The sequence below is a fragment of the Hoplias malabaricus genome, chromosome 15 (assembly GCF_029633855.1).
Source record: "Hoplias malabaricus isolate fHopMal1 chromosome 15, fHopMal1.hap1, whole genome shotgun sequence".
NCBI classification, from domain to species: domain Eukaryota; kingdom Metazoa; phylum Chordata; class Actinopteri; order Characiformes; family Erythrinidae; genus Hoplias; species Hoplias malabaricus.
The window spans coordinates 14,294,944-14,308,187 of NC_089814.1; the positions used below are offsets into that span (position 1 = coordinate 14,294,944).

At 39.4% G+C, this 13,244-nt stretch overlaps 1 protein-coding gene across 1 annotated transcript in view; it reads left to right on the forward strand.

Annotated features, from left to right (window-relative positions):
* Positions 1-11,072, forward strand: part of capn5b (calpain 5b) — a 47,274-nt gene extending 36,202 nt beyond the window's left edge. The window contains exons 8-13 of the mRNA XM_066646461.1: positions 746-941; positions 5,999-6,121; positions 6,484-6,680; positions 8,395-8,516; positions 9,792-9,928; positions 10,525-11,072. Coding sequence (XP_066502558.1) covers positions 746-941; positions 5,999-6,121; positions 6,484-6,680; positions 8,395-8,516; positions 9,792-9,928; positions 10,525-10,707 — 958 coding nt within the window. The 3' untranslated portion in view covers positions 10,708-11,072. The remainder of the gene's footprint in view (positions 1-745; positions 942-5,998; positions 6,122-6,483; positions 6,681-8,394; positions 8,517-9,791; positions 9,929-10,524) is intronic.
* Positions 11,073-13,244: the final 2,172 nt, after the last annotated feature.

Consider the following 13,244-nt stretch of genomic DNA (forward strand, 5'->3'; position numbering starts at 1 on the left):
GACTAGTTAGCAGACTAAGAACACACACAGCAGTCTTGGTAGGTGTCTTGCTCCATGGCACTTCATCCATGAAACCTTACAGAGGTAAATGTGTTGTTCCTTCACTCTCCTCGCCATCATTTTTCCTCCCAAAAGGATCCATTTAAGCAACTAATTGTAACGGTTTATGAAAATGATTATTACTTATCTTTTTCTGCTATTTAAATTGGTAGGTATATATTTATTTATTTATTTATTTATTTAAACTGGTGGGTACTCCATATGGGGGGAGACATGTTTTCATGTAGTTGTAGTATATAATCTCTGATAAATCCAGGCCACTAGGTGTCAGTATAATTTATGCTTCATAAAGTAAGGAAAAAATATTTAATAAAAATATTGATTGCTCCCTTTATTTGACTTAAATTATTTTGTCTGGCCCTGTAAGGGTCATGAACATTGAAGAACTTGGTGAAAGGGGGCTATCAATATACAGGGCATCATATGGGCTACAGTATGTAATTGCAGAACTTTAATGTGCATCTCTATGGTAAAATGAGCACTGGAACAAGTATGTGCCTTTAATGTTAATGGTCCCAATAATGACTTATAGGAGTAAACTTCTCATAACTGCTGTTTTCGCTTTGTAGCAGCACATGTCATGGCTGGTTGAGTACATCAGGTATATGAGGGAAACTCACCAAACTGTTGCTTTAATTTTCCAGTTTGTGCCTCCATTTTCTGCTGATTCTGACTGTGTCCCCAGGATGAACTTTGAAGATTTCTGTCACTACTTCACCGATCTGATCCTGTGTCGGTTGATCAACACCTCTTACCTGAGCATCCATAAGACGTGGGAGGAGGAGGTGATGAGGGGCTCCTGGGTATACAGAGATGATGCCCTGCGCAACCGCTCTGGAGGTTGCATCAATCACAAAGCCACTTTTCTGCAGAACCCTCAGGTGAGTGTCAACATGTGTGTGCATGTATGTGTGTGTGTGTGTGTGTGTGTGTGTGTGTGTGTGTGTGTGTGTGTGTGTGTCATCCAATAAGAATTGAGGAGGTCATTTCCATAGGCTCCAGGTTTGGGATAGATGCCTTGTTATCTTCTCTGCATTATCCGGTCCTCTGAATATCAATCAATCAATCAATCAATCAAAGTTGATATATATAGTGTTTTTCTCCACTGATGATGTCACAAAGCAGCTTTACAGAAATATGCCCAGCTTGATGATTTTAATGTATAAAGAGACATGGGCTTGGAGAAATCACAGAGAAGTCGAAAGAATTCCAAAAACCAGGTAACAAAATAAGGAACAAAGGGAAATGGCCAGGGGGCAGCCATCCGACAAAAGTAATATAGTGCCTCGTTAGTTAGTGGAAAAAAGCTACTGAACGAAGTGATGAGCTGAATCTAGGAACAGAGTCCATATCTAAAGAGCTCCATAAATTTATAAAATGAATAGACACAGCTTTTGTAGAGCTAAAGGAAGACTTTTAAGAGAAATCTTAAGAAAGAGCTTGTGACTCTAAAACTCCACCAGAGGCTTATTGAGTCTGAGGTAACGTTACAAACTCATGGCCAAGTAATTTCTGAGGTGGAGAAACACATTTCATAGCTGGAAGCAAGCAGCACCATGACGAAGGATTCTTTGTTACACCTGCTGAAAGAAAAACAACAGCTGCAGGAAAAAGCAACTGACCTGGAAAACAGATCCAGGAGATGTAACATACAGGTATACAGCATGTCTGAAAACACTGAGAGGTACTTGGTTAAATTTTTAGAACATTTCCTTACCATAATGAGGAAAAGAAATCAAATTGAAGAGATATAATCAGGTGAAGTAGAGAGAAAGTGAAATACATTAAACAAAATTACTATGAAGGTTGCAGCAAATAATATTTACTAACACTTACAGAGGACCAAAAAAATGCATAAACTACATGTATAGAAAAAAGATATTCATTCAGTTATAGTTAGATTTAAAGCCATTAAGTCTTCTGGCACCGACAGATCCCCTCTGACTGGTAGAATGGCCTGAAGGAGGCTGTAACACCTGTTCTACTGAAAACATTTATTCGGGTTAGAAACAGGGGAACCCCCAGCTTTGTGGAGTGATGTAGTTATTTCTGTAATATGTAAAGGAGGGAAAGATAAATTAGATTGTTCCAGGTACAGACCAGTTAGTGTGTCTAACCTTGATTGCAAATTATTTACCTCAGTTATCGCCAAGAGACTTGAAAAACATTCGGCCGAACTTAATCAGCTTTTTGGTCAAAAATCCAGTTTAGTCCTGAATCATCAAATTCATTACATTAGGAACTCAACATTAGAAGATCCCTACAGATCATCAGACACACAAATCAAAATTAAATTTAGGCCATGTGGTTAAACGTAGATGCTGAAAATGGCTTTTGATTCAATTTGGTGCAAATTCCCATTCCATGTTGTGAACAAATTCTGCTTTAATTATTTAATCATTAAGACATTAGAAGCCCTAGTTCAGGGGTCCCCGATTACTTTTCCTCAAGGGCCACATCCAACCAACATCGCAAAAGGCAAAGACCAGTGTGTCATTCTCATGCTATTTCATACAGTACAGGACAAGAGTTTTTATTGCAGTGATTATGATTATTATTATATCTATGTAAATAGGTAGGCCTAACTAACTACAGTTATTTGATTTTACTTACAATTCAGTGAGAGAAGTGACAGCGGTGTGCTGAAACAAGACACCTGAATTTGGTGCGGTGCTCATTGATTGGTTTTCTTTTTTGTTTTTGGCACCAGTAGCGTTAAGCCCCGGTCACACTGGGCTTTTGCATTTTACTTAGTCTGTTTCTCAATACGAACTGCTGTACTTGGTTGTACAAACTTTGCGAGTTCGACGTGTGAACACAAAGTTCTGAGGACATGAGGACGCTGTGGTCGTTCTGTAGCCGTTTCTTAATATATGTTCTTGTCTGTACTTCTGTCATTGTGTTCTTAGGAAACATCATCACTCTCAGCCCAAGTCCTATTCCATTTAAAAGTCCACATAGCCAAGTACAGTTCAAATACCTGGATGTGTTCTTGCTCCGCCCATAATATCGAGGATGCAAGTCCACCTCTTCTTGCTATCTTTGGCTACCTTTGGCAGAGTGGATTATACTCAAGATTGACAAAGGCACATGGATGGAGGCAACAAAAACTTGCTGTTTCTTCAGACGATATTCTGGTGTATCTTACAAAGCCCAAAACACTGTCTCTCAGCCTTGGTGTCAGTGCTGGAACAATTTGGATTTATTCAAAATATAAAGTAAACCAGTAAAACATTCAGGTCCTCAACTTCCATTATAACCCTTCATTGTATCATAGTTTATGACTCTCATAGTATCAGATGACCTGGGACAGGAAATTTGTCAAAAATCTAGAAATCTATTTGCCTAAAAATGTATCCAAACTACAATAAATTAATTACAAGTCTACTAAAAAGAAATTCTGGTGTATATTAATAGAAGGAGTTTGATCCCTTACTTCAATATTAGTTCTCATATAGATTGAAATATAAATATATTAGCCAGACTTTTAAATCTATTCCAGTCATCATCTTTCCAAAGATTTAGCAATATATTATGAAATGGGATAACATTCTAGCTAGATTTATCTGGGCCAGGATAAAACCAAGAGCAAAATAGCAAAGCTTTGCAACTACCAAAAGACAAGGGAGGATTTTATTTTGCTTATAAGATTATTACAGGGCTGCCTAAATTAAGCCATTGGTGGGTTGATGCAAAAGTAGAGATCCATTTATAAATAAACCATTTCTCAGTTCCTTGCATAACTACCTTGCTTAAATCATACATTCAGAAGAGTTGAAATCTGTTAAAAGTTTGCCTGTGATCCAGATGTTTTGCCCAATTTGCTGACTGGATAATAAAATTTCCAAGATTAACATTATAAGAGGTAATGAAACCATCAACACCTTTATTACAGCTTTACTCCACATGAAAAAATCTACATTTTCTTCTGCTATTCAAATTTTAATAGGAGTTGATTGTTTGATAATCAGAGCTTGGTGGGAAGTAGAAGGAAATTATACAATAACCCAGGAGGAATGTGATAGGATCTAGGAAGAACTAGTTCCCCCTTCTTCCAGTATTTAGCTGGAAGAATGTGATCAGAGCTGATCAGACAAGCTGTTGGAGGTCCTGTGGAGATGCTGTGGCAAATCACTTCCACATCTTTTGGAACTGCCTTTCTGTGACTCCCTTGAGGTAAAATATTCAGTGTCCTGGAGGCTGTCATTATGATGAACATTGAGTTTGATGTTAAAACTGTACCTTTGTGATCTGGAAGAATGTTGTTGTGTAAAGCAGGACTACTATCTGTTGAGGGTATTATTATTAGTTGAATGTAAATGGGCTTTGTCCAGAAAATGCCTTAAGAAGAATAAAGTAACGGTTAGATAGATAGAATGTCTTTATTGTCGTTGTGCTAATACAAATTGAAAAAGTGCCATTCCTTCTTTAAACTGCAAATTAAAGGACTTAAAACAGACACTGAACATTTAAAAACTATAAAACACTAAACCTTTGTAGAACATTAAACACATGAATGCACCAAACACTTGAATCAGTGTGCTGCTTCATTCAGCAGACATGCATTGTTAATTGCATTTAAGACTCTGCCATAAATACTGCTTTTTAGTTTGTTAGTTCAGGCCCTCCGTGTCCTGTAACTTTTGCCTGAGGGCAGCAGATCAAAAAGTGAGTGTCCAGGATGGGATGGGCCATGAGAATATGTTGTGCCTTCCTGAGGCTACGTGAACTATACAAGTCCTCCAGGAAGGGAGAGGGCATCCAATAATCCTCTGAGCTGTGATGCTGATCCTCTAGAGCATGTTCCTCTCTGCCGCTGTGCAGTTGGAAAACCCCACACCCATTTAGTAAACGGATAGCAGTTTCTGTGTAAGGTGGTTGTTCCTGAGCGCACTTAAGAAATACAATCTCCGCTGTGCCTTCTTTACAGCTGTTGTGGTATTAATGCTCTGTGTCAGGTCATCCTTGATGTTAACACGTAGGAGTTTGGGTTTGGACACAAATACACAGTCCCTACCAATGAACAGGAGTTGCATGTGTGTTGTTTTCCCTTCTGAAGTCCATTATCATCTCCTTTGTCTTGGTGGTGTTCAAGATCAGGTCGATACCTTTACACAACCCTCCTGACAGCCGCTCCACCTCATCCAGATTCGCCTAATCTCTAACCCTAATCCCTACCCAAAATGAGCCCCACCACAGTGATATCATCAGCAAACTTAATGACAATGATGCTGGGGTGTATAGGAACACAGTCGTGGGTGTAGAGACTGTAGAGTAGTGAATTGATAGACCTGTTGTAAGATATATACATAATGGAGTGAATTACATTTACACCGAGGAACCAAATTTATGTATTTATTAATACAAAATGGGGGCGCCATGGTGGTGCAGCAGGTAGTGTCTCAGTCACACAGCTCCAGGGACCTGGAGGTTGTGGGTTGTGGGCGACTGTCTGTGAGGAGTTTGGTGTGTTTTCCCCATGTCCGTGTGGGTTTTCTCCGGGTGCTCTGGTTTCCTCCCAAGGTCCAAAAACACACGTTGGTCGGTGGATTGGCGACTCAAAAAGTGCCAATAGATGTGAGTGACTGTGAGTGTGTTGCCCTGTGAAGGACTGGCGCCCCCTCCAGGGTGTGTTCACGCATTGCGCCTAGTGTTTCCAGGTGGACTCCAGACGCACCAACCCTGAGTTGAATAAGATGTTACAGATGATGAATGAATGAATGAGTGAAAGAATTAATGTTGCTACCACACTACCCATTATTTTTATTTGCATACATGTATTTATTTTTGTTTTTGTGTGTGTATTTATAATATTCTAGTATGTCATACAAGTGTAACTGGCAGCTGTGTTGGTGTGTGTAATAAAAACAACAATAAAACATATATAATGATAAAGAATAGAGGCATTAGTTTGTTAAAAGTGTATTTTTCTTTTTAGTACGTGTTTGATGTGAGGAAGGTGGAGGATGAGGTCTTGATCTGCCTGCAGCAGAAAGAGAAAAGAGCCACTCCCAAAGAAGGCAAAGGAGAGAACCTGGCTATCGGATTTGACATCCATCGGGTATTGAAATATGCACTGCCAGAATCAGCAGTTCATTTGGTACACTTTCCTCTTACCTATACTTGGTCGTTGAGAGTGGTTCTGTGGTGGTCCCTTTACACTAATGTACATGGAAGGGACCTACAGATGTGCATCCTTCTGTTTATTATATGTAAATTCAGTGAGTGTAAGTACATAGTTATTATGCCTCATAAATACAAATAATTTAACACAACAATTTAAGACTTTAAATATCATGGAAATAGGATAACAGGAGGCTGTGCCACCTGTACCTTCTACTTATATTGTTATTATAGTTTCAATTTAGATATTTATATGTTTATATACTCAGAAATGGTCTAATATACCTTCCCTCCCACTAGGTGGAGCTGAATAGGAAGTACCGCATGCACACCGCCCAGCAGAAAGTTGCAGGCTCAATCTACATCAACTCCCGCTGTGTCTTCCTGAGAAAAGAGCTGAAAGAGGGCCGTTATGTCATCATCCCCACAACCTTTGACCCTGGCCAGCAGGGAGAATTCCTGCTCCGAGTTTTCACTGATGTGCCTTCAGATTGCAAGTAAACCAAACCACTGCTTTCTTCATGATTTTGTTCTCTTGTTTTGTGCTTCTACACATTATATGGTCCATTCATGTCTCACAATAATTAACAATGCTGCAGTAAAAGTTTCTACTCTTCTAGGAACCTTTTATGTTGGAATGTTTTGTGTAAGGATTTGATTGTGTTCACAATTCCACCACATAGACATAAATAAGGTTATGTTAGGATACATAGTTCATCCCAGTTGTATTGGATGTTGTTCCATCACTGCACAAAACAGTTAACAAAACTGGGCTCCACAGCCCAGTACTGGGTGGCTTTAGTGGACAGTTGGAATGTAGCTGACGCTTGGCATAACACGTTGGCAGTGTTTTAATGAAAATTACGGAGTGTAATAGTGTAATAAAAAAATGCAAAATATCTATATGTTTAAGGATCCATAAATATTTGTATTTTGTTTTTGTTTTTCAGTCTCTTCAGTTCACATATAATCTGTTTAAAAACAACCTCAATGAGGATTTGAGTTTGATTTCTAATAATTTTACATCTAAGGTTCCGAATATTATTATTATCAATACATAATATAAACCTAGAAAAAATATACTTATTTGCAGAGCATCATTCATTCATTTATTATTTGTAACCACTTATCCAGTTCAGGGTCACGGTGGGTCCAGAGCCTACCTGGAATCATTGGGTGGGAATACACCCTGGAGGGGGCGCCAGTCCTTCACAGGGCAACACAGACACACACACACACACATTCACTCAAACCTACGGAGTGCCAATCCACCTACCAACATGTGTTTTTGGACTGTGGGAGGAAACCGGAGCACCCGGAGGAAACCCACGCGGACACGGGGAGAACACACCAACTCCTCACAGACAGTCACCCGGAGCGGGAATCGAACCCACAACCTCCAGGCCCCTGAAGCTGTGTGACTGCGACACTACCTGCTGCGCCACCGTGCCGCCCAGAGCATTATCAAAATGCCATTAATAACAGTTTTACAGTTAATATACACATTATAATCAACATATTTCATTCTAGTCCATATTCCTACTGCTGTAAAACATCCTCTGAGTGACAGTGAGAAACAGGACAGACTTTTGTAGTCACATAGCAGCTCCATTTTACCACACATCTCACTCTTAGTCTATCAACGCTTACCAAGTTCATCACATACATTTTCTGAAATGTCTTTAGATTGTGGGTTTTTCATTAGTGTTTGCTTTCTGTGGGGTTTAAGTGCATGTCTGCCACAGATGTGTTCACATATTTGTATATACTTTTATATGTATCAGTTATTCAATCAATGTTTAAAAGCTTGCATTTTCCACAAAATCTCTATTAGTGGCATTTGCACCATTTTTGCAAAAGGCAATATTTAACTATAAGCCCACATATACTGCACCTTAGCCTCCCAGTTGTTTCACTTTATGCTAAACCTCTCTGTGTCATTTCACTAGTGGTCCCTCATACAAATCTTAAATAAATTTAATATCCTACCTTTGTCCTGGGAGTTGAAGTGACCTTCCAGTCCTAAGCCCTCTTCTCTAACCATTAGGACATGGTTGCCACCAGGATATAATCTAGATACTCAAGATGTATAAAATGACCAGGTGGTGACAAAGTCGTAGAGTGACAGAAATTCTTTCACTGACAACTTCAGCATTGATAGGACCTTTCTCAGAATGTTCTGATATTTTTCTGTCTCCACTGTGCCGTTAGAGAGCTGACCCTGGATGAGCCTCCTCAGACATGCTGGACGGGCATGTGTGGATATCCTCAGCTAGTCACCCAAGTGCATGTGCTGAATGCTGAGGGACTGCAGGTCCAGAACTCTAATGGAGGTAAACATTTGCAGACAGCAACATTCATCTTTATATGAAAGTGTTCTAATGTAGGCTGGAGAGCCGTTTTCCAGCACAGTTTTGCGAATTCCATGCTTCAACACACAAGCTTTAATTAATCTGTTAATTACCTGGTTCAGTGGGTTATTTCAACTATGGACACCACAACCTGTGCTGGACTGTGCCTTGATTTAAAGGAATTGTTTTTTTTTTACCAGCCCAGCTGCATTTAGCCAAATTTCAATATCTGTTTACGTTGGTGGCCAGCTGGGAGTATAAAAAATAAAATGGGATATTATACTGAAATGGCTGTTAATATCTGTGCACCGTTTAAAACTGTCAAATTAATAGATTATTGTTCATTGTAGTAAGTGACAAACAATTTTCAGTGTTAGCATATTCTTTTGTTCAGATATTGAACACACTGAGTAAAACAGTGGAACCTGTCTCTCTGGCAGCTTTAAGTGAACTGACGTGTACCATTATTTTGGTTATGGTGTATTCTTTTAGCTCTTGTCATGTTCTCATCTTTCTCATGTGAAATGATAGGTGTTAGTGTTCTCAGCATATTTGTCTCTTTCTGCTGGATTCTGAGTCTATATTAATTACTCTTGTTAGCTCAGTCAAACAGGGAACTCTTTTGGTTCTGTATAGAACTGCACTAGCTGCTTCCTTACAAGAAGTGCCGTGACATTAACAGCAGAGGTACTGGACCTTTAGTGGCAGTGAGCATAAATTCCCAGGCTTGGAGACACAGGGCACTATTAATCAGTGTGAGAATTCTAATGGAGCTGTTTCTCCACTCAGTGTCTGATTTATTCTGCCTTAGTGTGATATTTTAAACAAACTGCAGACTCTAATAGATGTGAAGCTTTCATATTTCAGAATCAAGGCAAATTTTCATTTGCTTTGCACAGTACCACTTTTTAATGCTATTAGATTGTAGGCCATCTCCATAAATTGCCTTGAATGCAGTATCTGTATAAGCGACGCCCTTGCATTTGTCCTTTTACTTTAAGTGGATTTCCACACAGCCTAGCTGTAGCTTTCTATGCTTTGGCCATAAATAGAAACTATTTTCTCTGTATCCCCTTTACTATGCAGTCTTGCCTCCATCTGTGTATGTGGTGCACACTGGTACATCTAATGTTATATGACATAGACGTAGCAGTGTGCACAATATCACATGTATTACGGGATAAATTATGGTCAGAGATATATGTATATGTATATATATATTTTTTTCTTTTTTATTAATTAATTTTTCAAATCCAGCCTTAGATCCATATGTGATCATCACCTGTGAGGGGGAGAAGGTCCGCTCTCCTGTGCATAAAGATTCACGTTGCCCCAACTTTGACATCAAAGGAGTGTTTTATCGCAAAAAGCCCAAAGATGGCATTCACGTTGAGGTAAGAGTAAAGGTTTGTTTGTAGGATGCAAGAATGCAAATATTAGAACCCATAACACATGATATGATAATGCCATGAAATGTCAGATTTGACTGTGACTCGGTTAGATTTTGCCACAGACAATTGCACAGAGTACACACTATTGAATTTTTAAAAATACAGATGATACTTAATGACTTCTGGGTGTGTTCACTCCTCAAGTTGTTTTTTCTCTAACTATTTTGTCAGTGAATATTAGAGTAAAACAGTAAAATTAGTATAGAATAAAATTAGTAAAGAAATAGGATGCAGCACTCCACTGATTTATTAAATTACACAAATATTGTTTGTCTGTCTGATAGACACTTATATATATGTATGTCCATATATATATATAGACATATTTGATATTAATATTCAAAAATTGATGCAGGTGAATCACCACCTTCAGATCAGTTTATGCCCCCATGGTACTTTTTACTCTTTCTGCTTTTTCCACTGTCTGTAAGACCTTCCCTATGCTTGCAGTGCTGATTTCAGTCTGTATTTTTCTCTATTTCCCTTTGATGCGCCTGTATCTCTTGTGTTTTCTCCTGATTGGTCCATGATGATGGTAGATCTACAATAAGAATGTGATTGTTGACACTTTCCTGGGTCAGGTGACCCTCTTCAGTGACCCTAATGACCGGCAGGAGCAGCACACAGTTCATCTAAGAGATAAGGGCAGTCGCCAAGACAACGACCTCCCAGGGACGCTGACAGTGCGATTGATCACCTGCACCACTTTAACCAACATCTGACCACAACATGACAGCAACCTCACCCTTTACCCTTCCCACTCTGCCTGTCTCTGTCCCTCATTAGTTACATCCACAGGGTATTCATTGACCCTGATTATTCTGCCCGCACTCATTATATCACAGTGCTTAAATTGTTCCATGCTTTGATAGTATGCATAAGGGCTATGCATTAGTCTTGCATGAGCAGCTGAGGCAGTCTTGGTAGTAGAACCTTGTGGAGTCTTCATCAATTGATTAGCCGCAGGTCTCCGTTGCCCAATGTCCTCAGCAGAAGTCCTTTGTCCACATCTCTTCTTCCCTCGTTTCCTTACAGTCAGTCATCTTCCACCTGTTTATGCTTCTGATGAAGAACATAGAACAAGATTATTAACCTGCGTCACCTCCAAGAAGGACTGAAAAGAGAGACTATTTACCAAGTCCATGGCCAATGTACGATCTGGTCAGTCTTAGCCAGTGGCCTTGGCTTGAGCAAGATCTGGTCAGTCATTTCCAGTGGCCTTGGCTTGTTTGAGATCTGGTCTTTTCTCTTCTCTTTTGCGAGTTGTCATAAAGAACCAAAAACAAAGAACTTTTAAAGTAGATAGTCACATCCCTGAGTTCCACAGACTCTCCTATCAAACAGTTGTGTGGGCTCCTAATCAACGCTTACATTGGATGCTCTTTGGATGTGCAGCAGCATGCTTGAAGTAGCTTAGCAACAAGGGGTAAAAAGAAGTGGCTGCTGGAGCATGGAGAGGTGTTCAGCCGCAACCAGCCGCCTCCGGGGACCAAAGGCCCACCCAGCCTCTCTTCCATGTCATCTCCATGGTAACGCCACTGGCTGAGGACAGTGACGATGGTTTTTAACATAAATGCCTGTTTGATTTGTGTATGTATATGCTTGTGTTAAACAACACCCTCGAACATACATAAAGGACCCTTAAAAAGTTGTGCGTGTTTAGACAGAAGACAGACTCTATCAATGCCAGCAGTGCTTTAAAACAGAGCGGTTCTTGGGAGACACACTTGGATGCACACTCCTCATGTATACTTAACTTTGACACAAAGAATGGGAGTGTGACCGGATGTGTGTGAGTGTGCATGCACATGTGTATTACAGATGGAGCCTTGTGTCTGTATTCAGACTCAAGTTGCATGTTGACTGGCTCACAGACTTAAAACTGACTACATAAAACAAAACAACCAACTTCTACATGGTAATGAAACCTTTAGTTTCCAGTAATACATGTGTGACTGCCTGCAAATTTTATATGGTCTTACACAGTCATTGTAGCTTCCAAAACCATCTTTCATTATAGAAAAGACTCTGTTCTGACTGATAGAATGAGGCAAATCATTTTAGCTAAAAGGTGCCTGCTAATTTAGCTGTACAGATTACATTCCTTAAAAACTTAAAAACCTCAACTGGCTAGCTACATGCTACACAAACTGATCGCACTGCATTTTCTATAATTAGCTCTTAAGTTCAGTCCTTCAGACTGGTGATTTTTCTATAATGAAAGACTCATTCGAAGCTGCATTGAACGTGACAGGTTTTTAATAGCTATTTACTATTGTTCAATGCTATGCCTGCAGCTAATATACACAACATTAAAATTCTCTACTAGACTCAAGACTGGACTCTGGCCTGAGCCTCAGACTTGAGATTTGACTTAGACACAAAACCCTGAGACTTGAGGCTCTACTCAGACTTGAATCCCAGAGATTTGGAAGTCAACTTGGACATTCATGAAACCCATTTTGATCATCCCTTGTGTGTGTTTTATTGCTGGGGTCTCTTCAGCTCCTGCCAAATTGCATGTGCCATGATGCAGATCTTCTTAGAACTGTTCTTCCAATCCACAAGGGGGCACTGCACTGGTATTTTTGGAAGTTTTCTCACTTGAACAACAAACCTAGACACTTTGGTGGGTATAACCACCAGTCTTGTGTCTTTTCCAATGGCTAGTGTGCTGTTTCACAAAGAACCACTACAAGCCTGTTTATATACTCCATTACCAGTTTGTGCTGCAAAGATTTCAGTTGCTATGGACCTGATGGACTTGGCAAATAAGAAAAAAAAAAGCCTGTAATATATTAATATAGTTTACGATTCAGTTTCCTGTGTTCAGTTATGATGTATATGTTTTTTGTTTTGAATGTCAGCTACAGTGCAAAATAGCTGATTGCTCATTTTATCAAGTCTAATTTGATCACCGTTCAGTTTATTACTTGAAAGAGGGCATTTACTGTGGTATTGTTTAACATTGTGTTATTTTTACTTTTTTACATTTTGTTTACAGAAAACAAAGTATTATATATTATTAAAAAAAAGAGCATTACAGTGTTCTAGTCACTGTGTTTACAGTCAGATGATGAATCAGTAGGATATGTGCTAATGTCAAGTCTGCCATGTGACCTGTTATAAATAAGGACATTATGAATTACCTGAATGAGTGCACAGTGACCTTCTCCCTTAGTCTGAAGGCTCATGTACTGTGGGAAAGAGAGGGAGTTTAGATTACTGAGTTAAGTATGCAGTGCCAAGTAGATTACAA